The following is a 13,631-nucleotide window of genomic DNA, read 5'->3' on the forward strand; positions in this document are numbered from 1 at the left end:
AGGGCAATTTAGCATGGCCAATCCACCTAACCTGCACATCTTTGGACTGTGGGAGGAAACCGGAGCACCCGGAGGAAACCCACGCACACACGTGGAGGACGTGCAGACCCTGCACAGACAGTGGCCCAGCGGGGAATCGAACCTGGGACCCTGGCGCTGTGAAGCGACTGTGCTAACCACTGTGTGGGTTTCCTCCGAGTTGGTGTAGACTCGATGGGCCGAATGGTTTCCTTCTGCACTATAGGAATTTTATGATATGTTTGTGCCGGGCAGCACGGTAGCACAGTGGTTAGCACTGTTGCTTCACAGCTCCAGGGTCCCAGGTTCGTTTCCCGGCTTAGCTCACCGTCTGCGGAGTCTGCACATCCTCCCCGTGTGTGCGGGGGTTTCCTCCAGGTGCTCCGGTTTCCTCCCACAGTCCAAAGATGTGCAGGTTAGTTGGATTGGCCATGATAAATTGCCCTTAGGTTCGATGGGGTTGTTGGGTTACGGGGACAGGGTGGTGGTGTGGGCTTAAGTAGGATGCTGTTTCCAAGAGCCGGTGCAGACTTGATGGGCCGAATGGCCTCCTTCTGCACTGTAAATTCTATGAGATTTGATCTTCGCCCCAACTTCGGATTGTGCTTCCTGAGTTTGCACGCACGCCCTGTGTGTGTGGGGCTTTCCTCCGGGTGCTCCTACTTCCCACTACCAAAGATGTTGAGGTCAGGTGGGGTAACCAGGATAGGGCAGGGGAGAGGGCATGGATAGGGTGTTCTTTCAGAGGGTTGGTGCAGACTCGATGGGTCTGAATGGCCTCTTTCTGCTCTGCCGGGGTTCTATGGTTTTATGGATTTTCGAACTTGGTGGGAAAGGCAACAACGTGTTTGAAACCAAGCTGATTTATTTGAAACGTCTCCTGACTATTAAACTCCTGCCCAGTCATTTGGTAACTTAAATTAACACAAACAAGCTGAGAATGAAGCTGCTTTAGTCCTGGATCAGATTAACGTCGGCAATCACAGTCGAATCTAACGGCCGCTGCCGCAGATGGATTTGCTGGTGTTTGAGCACGTTGTTGGATTGAGTGAATCTCTTCCCGCACACAGGGCAGATGAACGGTCGCACTCCGCTGTGACTGCGCTGGTGTGCCAGCAGGTTCTGTTTACTCTTAAAGCTCTTCCTGCAGTCTGGACATTGAAAGGGTCTCCGATCGCTGTGGACAAGTCGGTGCGTAATCAGGCTGGACAGCTGAGTGAATGTCTTCGCACACACAGCGCAGGCGAACGGCCTCTCCCCGGTGTGAATTCGCCGGTGCCGCAGCAGGTCGGAGGAGTCGGTGAATCGCTGCCCGCACTCCGAGCAGGTGAACGGCCTCTCCCCCGTGTGGAACCTCTGGTGTCTCAGGAGGTGGGACGGCTGAATAAATCTCTTGCCACAAGCAGAGCAGGTGAACGGCCTCTCCCCGGTGTGAGTGCGCCGGTGGGTCATCAGATCTTTCTGACTTTTGAAGCTTTTCTCACAGTCAGAGCACCGAAACGGTCTGTGATCAGAGTGAACCCGCTGGTGGGTCAGGAGGTTCGATAAGGCGTTGAACCGCTTCCCGCAGTCAAAGCAGGTGAATGGCCTGTCACCGGTGTGAACCCGCTCATGTGTCAGGAGAGAGCAAGACTGAGTGAATCCCTTCCCACACACTGAGCAGGTAAACGGCCTCTCCCCAGTGTGACTGCGGCGATGGCTTTCCAGTTGGTACGGGTAGTTATATCCCTTTCCGCAGTCTCCACATTTCCACCGTTTTTCCATCGTCCGGGTGCCCTTGTGTCTCTCCAGGTCGGATGCTTTGTCGAACCCTCGTCCAGGCACAGGATCCGTGTACTGTTTCTCCCCGGGTTTGCCGATCGCTCCTCCACGCACCGGAGCCGTGTACTTTCTCCCCATTGTGACTCGTTTGATGTTTTTTCCAGGCTGTGGAATTGGTTCAATGTCTTTCCCCGGTCAGCTGACTGGGACACTCTCGCTCGAGTGTGTGTGCGCGTCTCGGTGCTTTTCCAATCACGCTGAAGTTTGAAATCTTTCCCCACAGACAGAACAGACAAACATTTCTCCTTCCACATTCAAAGGCCGATGATAGGCAGGTCCTGACCAATTGAGGGGGTGTCAATTCTGGACATTTTGTTCGGGTTGAGTGTTACATCTGTAAATCCTCTCCATCCAATATCCTGTAAAAGGAGTTAACAAAAATCATCACTATAGATAGAAATACAGCACAGATTGCAGACAAAGCTGCAAATCTAGATCCACAGAACCATAAAATCCCGACAGTGCTTGGGGCCATTCAGCCCATTGAGTCTGCACTGACCCTCTGAAACAGTACCCTCCCCAGGCCCGCTCCTATCATCTAACCTGCACACCACGGGAAAATGTAACATGGCCAATCCACCTAACCTGCACATCTTTGGACTGTGGGAGGAAACCGGAGCACCCGGAGGAAACCCACGCAGACACGGGGAGAACGTGCAGACTCCACACAGACAGTGACCCAAGGTGGGAATTGAACCTGGGTCCCTGTCGCTGCGAGGCAGCAGTGCTAACTATTGTGGCACCGTGCCGCCCTGGCATTTTCCCTCCGAAGTGCCATTAAATCCAAACTCGCACCATCTCCATTCCCAGTTTTCACCCTCTCTGGTTGGTTCAGTTCTCCAGCCCTGTGTAAAGACTGAGAATAAAATCAATTTTCTCTGCTGGTCACTGGGACCCAGAAGCCCCGCCCACCCTCTGTCCCGGTCCCCAACCTGCTTTTGCCTTTGTGCGGATTCCCTCACACTCCCTGCTTCAAATTAACTTGACAAGGTATTAGAAGGCGATCACTGAAGACGGAAACTCAAACCTAAACATACAGCACTATGTGAAAGACTCACTCGGTCCCTCACATGACCTGATAATCATCAGCTTTCGAATGGGAAACCAAAGAGCTGTAGTTACAGCAGCTAGAAACCGGATGTGTCCTGTGGGTGAGTGTTATAACCTGCCTGCTTACCATTGGCTGGGGACTAATGACAATCCCACAATCCTGTGGGAGTATGAGCTTCCCCAATGAGGGGGGCGGAGAAATCATTAGTAGACTCCCTGTATAAATAAAGCTGGCCAGTTTGGAACTAGCAGGAAGGAGTAAGCAGCAAGTGAGATTGCTGCTGTATATATATATATATATATATATATATATATATATAAATAAATATATATATATATATATGTTATTGTAAATAAATGTTATTTCTTGTGTCCTTGAAACCCGTGCTGGATTCTTCGTGGCCCTCACAAAAGTGAGGATTCAGCTGATCAACTGGCCTGTGAACACACAAACACAGCGGACAAACCATGGAAATGTGCAAGAGGATTAACGTAGCTGTCTGACTCCAGGTCCCTCTGACACTGCACAGGCTGTAATTCTATACTGCCTCTTCTATCCCTTCTGCCAAAGTACATCCGAGTCACGATGAGGGTTGTACTCTCTGGACTTAAGAAGGTTTCAGAGGTTAACAGAGGTATGTTTTCAAGATAAGGTGGATAGAGAGGAGCTATATCCGCTCACTTAAAAGCTGATATAGGGGGGAGAATCTGAATGCAGGATGAGGTTCTGCCACCTTTTCAGATTGAGGTTTCCAGACCCCCAACACCCTGCTGTTGGTCAGAAACTGCTAACTTCAGGGTTAAGCTTGGAACGTTAGATGGTGCGTAACCATAGAAACATGGAAAATAGGAGGTGGGTTGGCATGGAGGTACTGTGGTTAGCACTGCTGCTTCACAGCGCCACGGTCCCAGGTTCAATTCTGGCCTTGTACTGTCTGTGTGGAGTCTGCACCTTCTCCCCGTGTGTGCTCCGGTTTCCTCCCACAGTCCAAAGACGTGCAGGTTAGGTGGATTGGCCGTGATAAATTGCCCATAGTGACCAGGGATGTGCAGGTTAGGTTACAGGGGAGTGGGCCTGGGTAGTGTGCTCTCTCAGAGGGTCGATGCAGAGTTGATGGGGCGAATGGCCTCCGTCTGCAGTAAATTCTATGGTTGTCATAGGAGTTACAGTGCAGGAGGCTATTCAGCCCATCGAGTGTGCACCAGCCCTCGGAAGGCGCACCATACTTAAGCTCCACCCTATCCCCTGACCTTTTTGGGCCAAACCACTTAACCCGCACGTCTTTGGACTGTGGGAGGAAACCGGAGCACCCGAAGGAGACCCACGCAGACACGGAGAGAAAGTGCAGACTTCGCACAGACACTCACCCGAGGCCGTAACTGAGCCTGGGTCCTTGGCGCTGTGAGGCAGCAGTGCTAGCCGCTGTGCCGGCACATACAGACATTTTTGAGTAAGACAGACACAGGGAGAACCTATCTACACACTGAGCGGTAATGAGATGAAACTCGTTGTCCAGAAGCAGGCGTGAAAGCAAATGTGATGATGCCGGGTTATGGGGAGGAGAATGGGGATGAGGAACACAGCAGCCCTGACTGAATGGAGGAGCAGAGCCGATGGGCCGAATAGCCTAATTCTGCTCCCATGTCTTATCATCTTGTGAACACTTTCAAAAGGAAACTGTGGAGTGGAGTCAGAGTTTTTACAGGACAGAATAGGCCGTTCGGCCCATCGTGGGTGCGGCCATCAGCACCTGGTCCGTAGCCTTGTGTGCTGTGGAGTTTACACTGCTGATCAAAATGCTCCTTCAATGTTCTGAGGGTCTCTGCCTCCACCCCCCTTTCAGGCAGCGAGTTCCAGACTCCCACCACCTTCTGGGTGAAAAGGTGTTTCCTCACATCCCGTCTAAACCTCCTGTCCTTTTCCTGAAATCTACTCCCCCTGGTTATTCACCCCTCCGCTAAGGGGAAAACTTTCTTCCCATTTACCTGTGAGAATTCCAGGAGGTGCGGAGTGAAGGACCAAACTGGTTTAGTTTAAACTACTGCGGCTCACAACACAAATGTCCCAGCCCCGATCCCGACCTCCCTCCGTCCCGGCCTCCCTCCGACCTCCGTCCGTCCCTACCTCCGTCAGTCCCAACCTCCCTATGAGGTCCCGACCGCCCTCCGTCCCGACCGCCCTCCGTCCCGACCTCCCTCCGAGATCCTGACCTCCCTCCGAGATCCTGACCTCCCTCCGAGATCCTGACCTCCCTCCGTCCCGACCTCCCTCCGTCCCGACCTCCCTCCGACCCGACCTCCCTCCATCCCATAAGAACACAAGAACTAGGAGCAGGAGTAGGCCATCTGGCCCCTCGAGCCTGCTCCACCTTTCAATGAGATCATGGCTGATCTTTTGTGGACTCAGCTCCACTTTCCGGCCCGAACACCATAACCCTTAATCCCTTTATTCTTCAAAAAACTATCTATCTATATCTTAAAAACATTTAATGAAGGAGCCTCTACTGCTTCACTGGGCAAGGAATTCCATAGATTCACAATCCTTTGGGTGAAGAAGTTCCTCGTAATCTCAGTCCTAAATCTACTTATTTTGAGGCTCCCAGACTCCCACCACCTTCTGGGTGAAAAGGTGTTTCCTCACATCCCGTCTAAACCTCCTGTCCTTTTCCTGAAATCTACTCCCCCTGGTTATTCACCCCTCCGCTAAGGGGAAAACCTTCTTCCCATTTACCTGTGAGAATTCCAGGAGGTGCGGAGTGAAGGACTAAACTGGTTTAGTTTAAACTACTGTGGCTCACAACACAAATGTCCCAGCCCCGATCCCGACCTCCCTCCGTCCCGGCCTCCCTCCAACCTCCCCCCGTCCCTGTCTCCCCCCGTCCCTGTCTCCCCCCGTCCCTGTCTCCCCCCGTCTCGGACTCCAGCCGCCCCGGTCTCCCTCCGGCCTGATCTCCCTCCATCACAGTCTCCCTCCGTCCCGGTCTCCCTCGATCCCAATCTCCCTCCGTCCCTCTCCCTCCGAGACCCTCATCTACCTCTATCCCGGTCTCACTCCGTCCCGATCTCCCTCCGTCTCTGAGCTGATCAATCAGAGACTCTGAACCTCATCAATCAGAGACTCTGAACCTCATCAATCAGAGACTCTGAACCTCATCAATCAGAGACTCTGAACCTCATCAATCAGAGACTCTGAACCTCATCAATCAGAGACTCTGAACCTCATCAATCAGAGACTCTGAACCTCATCAATCAGAGACTCTGAACCTCATCAATCAGAGACTCTGAACCTCATCAATCAGAGACTCTGAACCTCATCAATCAGAGACTCTGAACCTGATCAATCAGAGACTCTGAGCCTGATCAATCAGAGACTCTGAACCTGATCAATCAGAGACTCTGAACCTGATCAATCAGAGACTCTGAACCTGACCAATCAGAGACTCTGAACCCGAACCGAATCAATCAGAAACTCTGAACCTGATCAATCAGAGACTCTGAACCTGATCAATCAGAGACTCTGAACCTGATCAATCAGAGACTCTGAACCTGATCAATCAGAGACTCTGAACCTGATCAATCAGAGACTCTGAACCTGATCAATCAGAGACTCTGAACCTGACCAATCAGAGACTCTGAACCTGATCAATCAGAGACTCTGAACCCGAACCGAATCAATCAGAAACTCTGAACCTGGTCAATCTGAGACTCTGAACCTGATCAATCAGAAACTCTGAACCTGATCAATCAGAGACTCTGAACCTGATCAATCAGAGACTCTGAACCTGATCAATCAGAGACTGTGAACCTGACCAATCAGAGACTCTGAACCTGATCAATCAGAGACTCTGAACCTGATCAATCAGAGACTCTGAACCTGATCAATCAGAGACTCTGAACCCGAACCGAATCAATCAGAAACTCTGAACCTGATCAATCAGAGACTCTGAACCTGATCAATCAGAGACTCTGAACCTGATCAATCAGAGACTCTGAACCTGATCAATCAGAGACTCAGAGCTGATCAATCAGAGACTCTGAACCTCATCAATCAGAGACTCTGAACCTGATCAATCAGAGACTCTGAACCTGACCAATCAGAGACTCTGAACCTTATCAATCAGAGACTCTGAGCTGACCAATCAGAGACTCTGAGCTGATCAATCAGAGACTCTGAACCTGATCAATCAGAGACTCTGAACCCGAACCGAATCAATCAGAAACTCTGAACCTGATCAATCAGAGACTCTGAACCTGACCAATCAGAGACACTGAACCTGACCAATCAGAGACTCTGAACCTGACCAATCAGAGACTCTGAGCTGATCAATTAGAGACTCTGAACCTCATCAATCAGAGACTCTGAACCTGATCAATCAGAGACTCTGAACCTGACCAATCAGAGACTCTGAGCCTGATCAATCAGAGACTCTGAACCTGACCAATCAGAAACTCTGAACCTGATCAATCAGAGACTCTGAACCTGATCAATCAGAGACTCTGAACCCGAACCGAATCAATCAGAAACTCTGAACCTGATCAATCAGAGACTCTGAACCTGATCAATCAGAGACTCTGAACCTGATCAATCAGAGACTCTGAACCTGATCAATCAGAGACTCAGAGCTGATCAATCAGAGACTCTGAACCTCATCAATCAGAGACTCTGAACCTGATCAATCAGAGACTCTGAACCTGACCAATCAGAGACTCTGAACCTTATCAATCAGAGACTCTGAGCTGACCAATCAGAGACTCTGAGCTGATCAATCAGAGACTCTGAACCTGATCAATCAGAGACTCTGAACCCGAACCGAATCAATCAGAAACTCTGAACCTGATCAATCAGAGACTCTGAACCTGACCAATCAGAGACACTGAACCTGACCAATCAGAGACTCTGAACCTGACCAATCAGAGACTCTGAGCTGATCAATTAGAGACTCTGAACCTCATCAATCAGAGACTCTGAACCTGATCAATCAGAGACTCTGAACCTGACCAATCAGAGACTCTGAGCCTGATCAATCAGAGACTCTGAACCTGACCAATCAGAAACTCTGAACCTGATCAATCAGAGACTCTGAACCTGATAAATCAGAGACTCTGAACCTGACCAATCAGAGACTCTGAACCTGACCAATCAGAAACTCTAAACCTGATCAATCAGAGACTCTGAACCTGATCAATCAGAGACTCTGAACCTGACCAATCAGAGACTCTGAACCTGATCAATCAGAGACTCTGAACCTGATCAATCAGAGACTCTGAGCTGACCAATCAGAGACTCTGAACCTGATCAATCAGAGACTCTGAACCTGATCAATCAGAGACTCTGAACCTGATCAATCAGAGACTCTGAACCTGACCAATCAGAGACTCTGAACCTGACCAATCAGAGACTCTGAACCTGATCAATCAGAGACTCTGAGCTGACCAATCAGAGACTCTGAGCTGATCAATCAGAGACTCTGAGCTGACCAATCAGAGACTCTGAGCTGACCAATCAGAGACTCTGAACCTGATCAATCAGAGACTCTGAACCTGACCAATCAGAGACTCTGAACCTGACCAATCAGAGACTCTGAACCTGATCAATCAGAGACTCTGAACCTGATCAATCAGAGACTATGAACCTGATCAATCAGAGACTCTGAACCTGACCAATCAGAGACTCTGAGCTGATCAATCAGAGACTCTGAGCTGACCAATCAGAGACTCTGAGCTGATCAATCAGAGACTCTGAGCTGACCAATCAGAGACTCTGAACCTGACCAATCAGAGACTCTGAACCTGACCAATCAGAGACTCTGAACCTGATCAATCAGAGACTCTGATCCTGATCAATCAGAGACTCTGAAGCTGACCAATCAGAGACTCTGAACCTGATCAATCAGAGACTCTGAACCTGACCAATCAGAGACTCTGAACCTGACCAATCAGAGACTCTGAACCTGACCAATCAGAGACTCTGAACCTGACCAATCAGAGAACCTGAGCTGACCAATCAGAGACTCTGACCTGACCAATCAGAGACTCTGACCTGACCAATCAGAGACTCTGAACCTGACCAATCAGAGACTCTGAACCTGACCAATCAGAGACTTTGAACCTGATCAATCAGAGACTCTGAACCTGATCAATCAGAGACTCTGAACCTGACCAATCAGAGACTCTGAACCTGACCAATCAGAGACTCTGAACCTGACCAATCAGAGAACCTGAGCTGACCAATCAGAGACTCTGAACCTGACCAATCAGAGAACCTGAGCTGACCAATCAGAGACTCTGACCTGACCAATCAGAGACTCTGACCTGACCAATCAGAGACTCTGAACCTGACCAATCAGAGACTCTGAGCTGACCAATCAGAGACTCTGAACCTGATCAATCAGAGACTCTGAACCTGATCAATCAGAGACTCTGAACCTGACCAATCAGAGACTCTGAACCTGATCAATCAGAGACTCTGAACCTGACCAATCAGAGACTCTGAACCTGACCAATCAGAGACTCTGAACCTGACCAATCAGAGACTCTGAACCTGATCAATCAGAGACTCTGAGCTGATCAATCAGAGACTCTGAACCTGACCAATCAGAGACTCTGAACCTGACCAATCAGAGACTCTGAACCTGACCAATCAGAGACTTTGAACCTGATCAATCAGAGACTCTGAACCTGATCAATCAGAGACTCTGAACCTGACCAATCAGAGACTCTGAACCTGACCAATCAGAGACTCTGAACCTGACCAATCAGAGAACCTGAGCTGACCAATCAGAGACTCTGAACCTGACCAATCAGAGAACCTGAGCTGACCAATCAGAGACTCTGACCTGACCAATCAGAGACTCTGACCTGACCAATCAGAGACTCTGAACCTGACCAATCAGAGACTCTGAGCTGACCAATCAGAGACTCTGAACCTGATCAATCAGAGACTCTGAACCTGATCAATCAGAGACTCTGAACCTGACCAATCAGAGACTCTGAACCTGACCAATCAGAGACTCTGAACCTGACCAATCAGAGACTCTGAGCTGATCAATCAGAGACTCTGAACCTGACCAATCAGAGACTCTGAACCTGACCAATCAGAGACTCTGAACCTGACCAATCAGAGACTCTGAACCTGACCAATCAGAGACTCTGAACCTGACCAATCAGAGACTCTGAACCTGACCAATCAGAAACTCTGAACCTGACCAATCAGAGACTCTGAACCTGACCAATCAGAGACTCTGAACCTGACCAATCAGAGTCTCTGAGCTGATCAATCAGAGACTCTGAACCTGACCAATCAGAGACTCTGAACCTGACCAATCAGAGACTCTGAACCTGACCAATCAGAGACTCTGAACCTGACCAATCAGAGACTCTGAGCTGATCAATCAGAGACTCTGAACCTGACCAATCAGAGACTCTGAACCTGACCAATCAGAGACTCTGAACCTGACCAATCAGAGACTCTGAACCTGACCAATCAGAGACTCTGAACCTGACCAATCAGAGACTCTGAACCTGACCAATCAGAAACTCTGAACCTGACCAATCAGAGACTCTGAACCTGACCAATCAGAGACTCTGAACCTGACCAATCAGAGTCTCTGAAATGATTGGTCTGAATCTGCAAAAGGCAGTTTGTCAAATCCAACATTCACCTTCTCCTGGTCCAGGACCTCCACGCATGCGCGGTGCCGCACATGTCCTTCTCAAAATGGCGGCAGCGCAGGCGCATTGGGAATAGAATGCGGCCTGCCAACAGTAAACATGGCGGTCGCGCAGGCGTATTGCCAACTGTCAGGGCGGCGTCCGCTCACCCGCTCTTGTGACCAGGAGACGATCAGCCGCTTCCCGGCCTGCTCCGGAAAGCTTCACATTCGGGGTTTGAGCGTTCCATCGAGCGTGAATTCAGCTTTTCCCGCCAACGGCTCCCCTCACTGGCCATCCTCCCGCGGAACCGCCATCGCCACCAGCAGGCTGGACTGCGCCTGCGCCGCTAACTCGGACACTGCGCCTGCGCCGCCTACTCGGACACTGCGCCTGCGCCGCCTACTCGGACACTGCGCCTGCGCCGCAGCTCCTGCGGTGGCGAACGGGCAGGTTGCGCTTCGCGGTGCATTCTGGGTCAGGCAGCCCTCATTGAACCAGCAGCTTGGTAAATGGACAATGTTGTTTTGTAATTGATGTGTTGGCTGCTCTGGATCCGTGGAACACATACAGGCCACCAACACTGACAATAGTACAACACTATTTTATTAAGTTGGAAACTGTTGAACATACTTTCACTGTGGGTTAACAGGATGTTTGATTCGTCCGAACCAGTCTATGCACTCAGCACCTGGTGAGGATCTGTGCTGTAAGCTCTGTCCTTCTGAGAGGCTGCATCCCGAATGAGCGGGATCTCTGATGCCCTCTGTCTATATAGTGAGTGTGCTCTAACTGGTGATTGGCTGCGGTGTTGTGTGTGTTGATTGGTCTTGCTGTGTGTCCATCAGTGTGTGTGTCTGCACCATGATATGATATACTGGTGTATATTATGACAGTAATAATATTGGGACTGGAGCGAGAGGGCCCAGATTTAAATATTAAACCTACTACCACACCATAGCTATCGTCCTGGGAACAATTCACAGCAGATTATGGGCAGCACAGCTTCACAGCTCCAGGGTCCCCGGTCCGATTCACGGCTTGGGTCACTGTCTGTGCGGAGTCTGCACGTTCTCCCCGTGTCTGCGTGGGTTTCCTTTGGCTTCCTCCCACAGTCCAAAGATGTGCAGGTTAGGTGGATTGGCCAGGCTAATTGCCCTTAGGTTAAGTGGGGTTACGGGTTAGTGGGATAGGACGGAGGTGTGGGCTTAGGTGGGGTCCTCTTTCCAAGAGCCAATGCAGACTCGATGGGCCAAATGGCCCTCCTTCTGCACTTCAAATTCGAATATGATTCTATGAGAACAAACTCCTCCAGTTAGATGCAAACTCTCCACCGAACAAATGGTTTCTCCGCCTCATAGCCAGGGGCTGGTTGAGCGCAGTTGGGTGAACAGTTGGTGTGTAAAGCAGAACATGGCTAGCAGCGCGGGTTCAATTCCCGTACCGGCCTCCCCGAACAGGAGCCGGAATGTGGCAACTTGGGGCTTTTCACAGTAACTTCAATGAAGCCTACTTGTGACAATAAGCGATTTTTATTATTATTATTACTTTACGCAGAAGATTCAAGCTGCCAGTAAGAATGTGCAAGTATGGATTAAGTCTTTTGAACTTTAAAAGCCGGGAGTGTTAACAAAGAGCAAAGAACAATGCAGCCAGGAACAGATCCTTTGGCCCTCCAAGCCTGCACCGACCTTGGTACCTGCCAAAACTAAAACCATCTGCACTTACGGAGTCCGTATCCTTCCATTGCCTATTCATATATTTGTGGAGATGCCCCTTAAATGCCGCTATCGTACCTGCTCCCACCACCTCCCCAGGAGGCGCATTCCATATATTTACCACCCTCTTGTGTAAAAAAACTTGCCTCGCATATCAGTTCTAACCTTTTCCCCACGCACTTTAAACAGATGTCCCCTAGTACCTGACTCTCCAACCCCAGGAAAAAGCATCTGACTATCCACTCTGTGCGGAAACAACGAGGAAACAAAATTAAGCCAGAATACTGTGGATGCTGGAAATCTGAAATAAAAATAGGAAATACTGGAAAATCTCAGCAGGTCTCATTTGTGGAAAGAGGAACAAGAGTCCGTAGGACTATTCTTCAGAGCTGAAGAAACGTGAACGTTTTGAAAATCCATTTGTACACATAGAACATAGCACAGTACAACACCGAACAGGCCCTTCGGCCCTCGATGTTGAGCCGAGCTTTGTCCGAAACCAAGATCAAGCTATCCCACTCCCTGACATTCTGGTGTGCTCCATGTGCCTATCCAATAACCGCTTGAAAGTTCCTAAAGTGTCCGATCCCACTATCACAGCAGGCAGTCCATTCCACGCCCTAACCACTCTCTGAGTAAAGAACCTACCTCGGATATCTCTCCTATATCTCCCACCCCGAATCTTATAGTTATGCCCCCTTGTAGCAGCTACACCCACTCGAGGAAATAGTCTCTGAACATCCACTCTATCTATCCCCCGCATCATCTTATAAACCTCTGTTAAGTTGCCTGTCATCCTCCTTCGCTCCAATGAGAAAAGCCCTAGCTCCCTCAACCTTTCCTCATAAGACCCACCCTCCAATCCGGGCAGCATCCTGGTAAATCTCCTTTGCACCCTTTCCAATGCTTCCACATCCTTCCTATAATGAGGTGACCAGAACTGCACTCCAAATGTGGTCTCACCAGGGTCCTGTACAGTTGCAACATAACCCCGCGGCTCATAAACTCAAGCCCTTAATAAACGCGAACACACTGTAGGCCTTCTTCACGGCTCTATCCACTTGAGTGGTAACCTTCAGAGATCTGTGGACATGAACCCCAAGATCTCCCTGTTCCTCCACATTCCTCAGAACCCTGCCGTTGACCCTGTAATCCGCAATCAAATTTGTCCTACCAAATGAATCACCTCGCACTTATCAGGGTTAAACTCCATCTGCCATTTTTCGGCCCAGCTCTGCATCCTATCAATGTCCCTTTGCAGCCTACAACAGCCCTCCACCTCATTCACTACTCCACCAATCTTGGCGCCATCAGCAAATTTACTGACCCACCCTTCAGCCCCCTCCTCCAAGCCATTGATAAAAATCACAAATA

The 13,631-nt window shown here is 49.8% G+C and overlaps 1 protein-coding gene across 1 annotated transcript in view; it reads right to left on the minus strand.

The window, feature by feature from the left end:
- Positions 1-865: 865 nt before the first annotated feature.
- The window catches only part of LOC140402901 (uncharacterized), a 102,034-nt gene continuing 89,268 nt past the window's right edge, over positions 866-13,631 (minus strand). The window contains exon 4 of the mRNA XM_072490530.1: positions 866-1,783. Within this exon, the coding sequence (XP_072346631.1) occupies positions 970-1,783 (814 nt within the window). The 3' untranslated portion in view covers positions 866-969. The remainder of the gene's footprint in view (positions 1,784-13,631) is intronic.

This window comes from Scyliorhinus torazame, chromosome 26 (assembly GCF_047496885.1).
Source record: "Scyliorhinus torazame isolate Kashiwa2021f chromosome 26, sScyTor2.1, whole genome shotgun sequence".
Taxonomy (NCBI): Eukaryota; Metazoa; Chordata; class Chondrichthyes; order Carcharhiniformes; family Scyliorhinidae; genus Scyliorhinus; species Scyliorhinus torazame.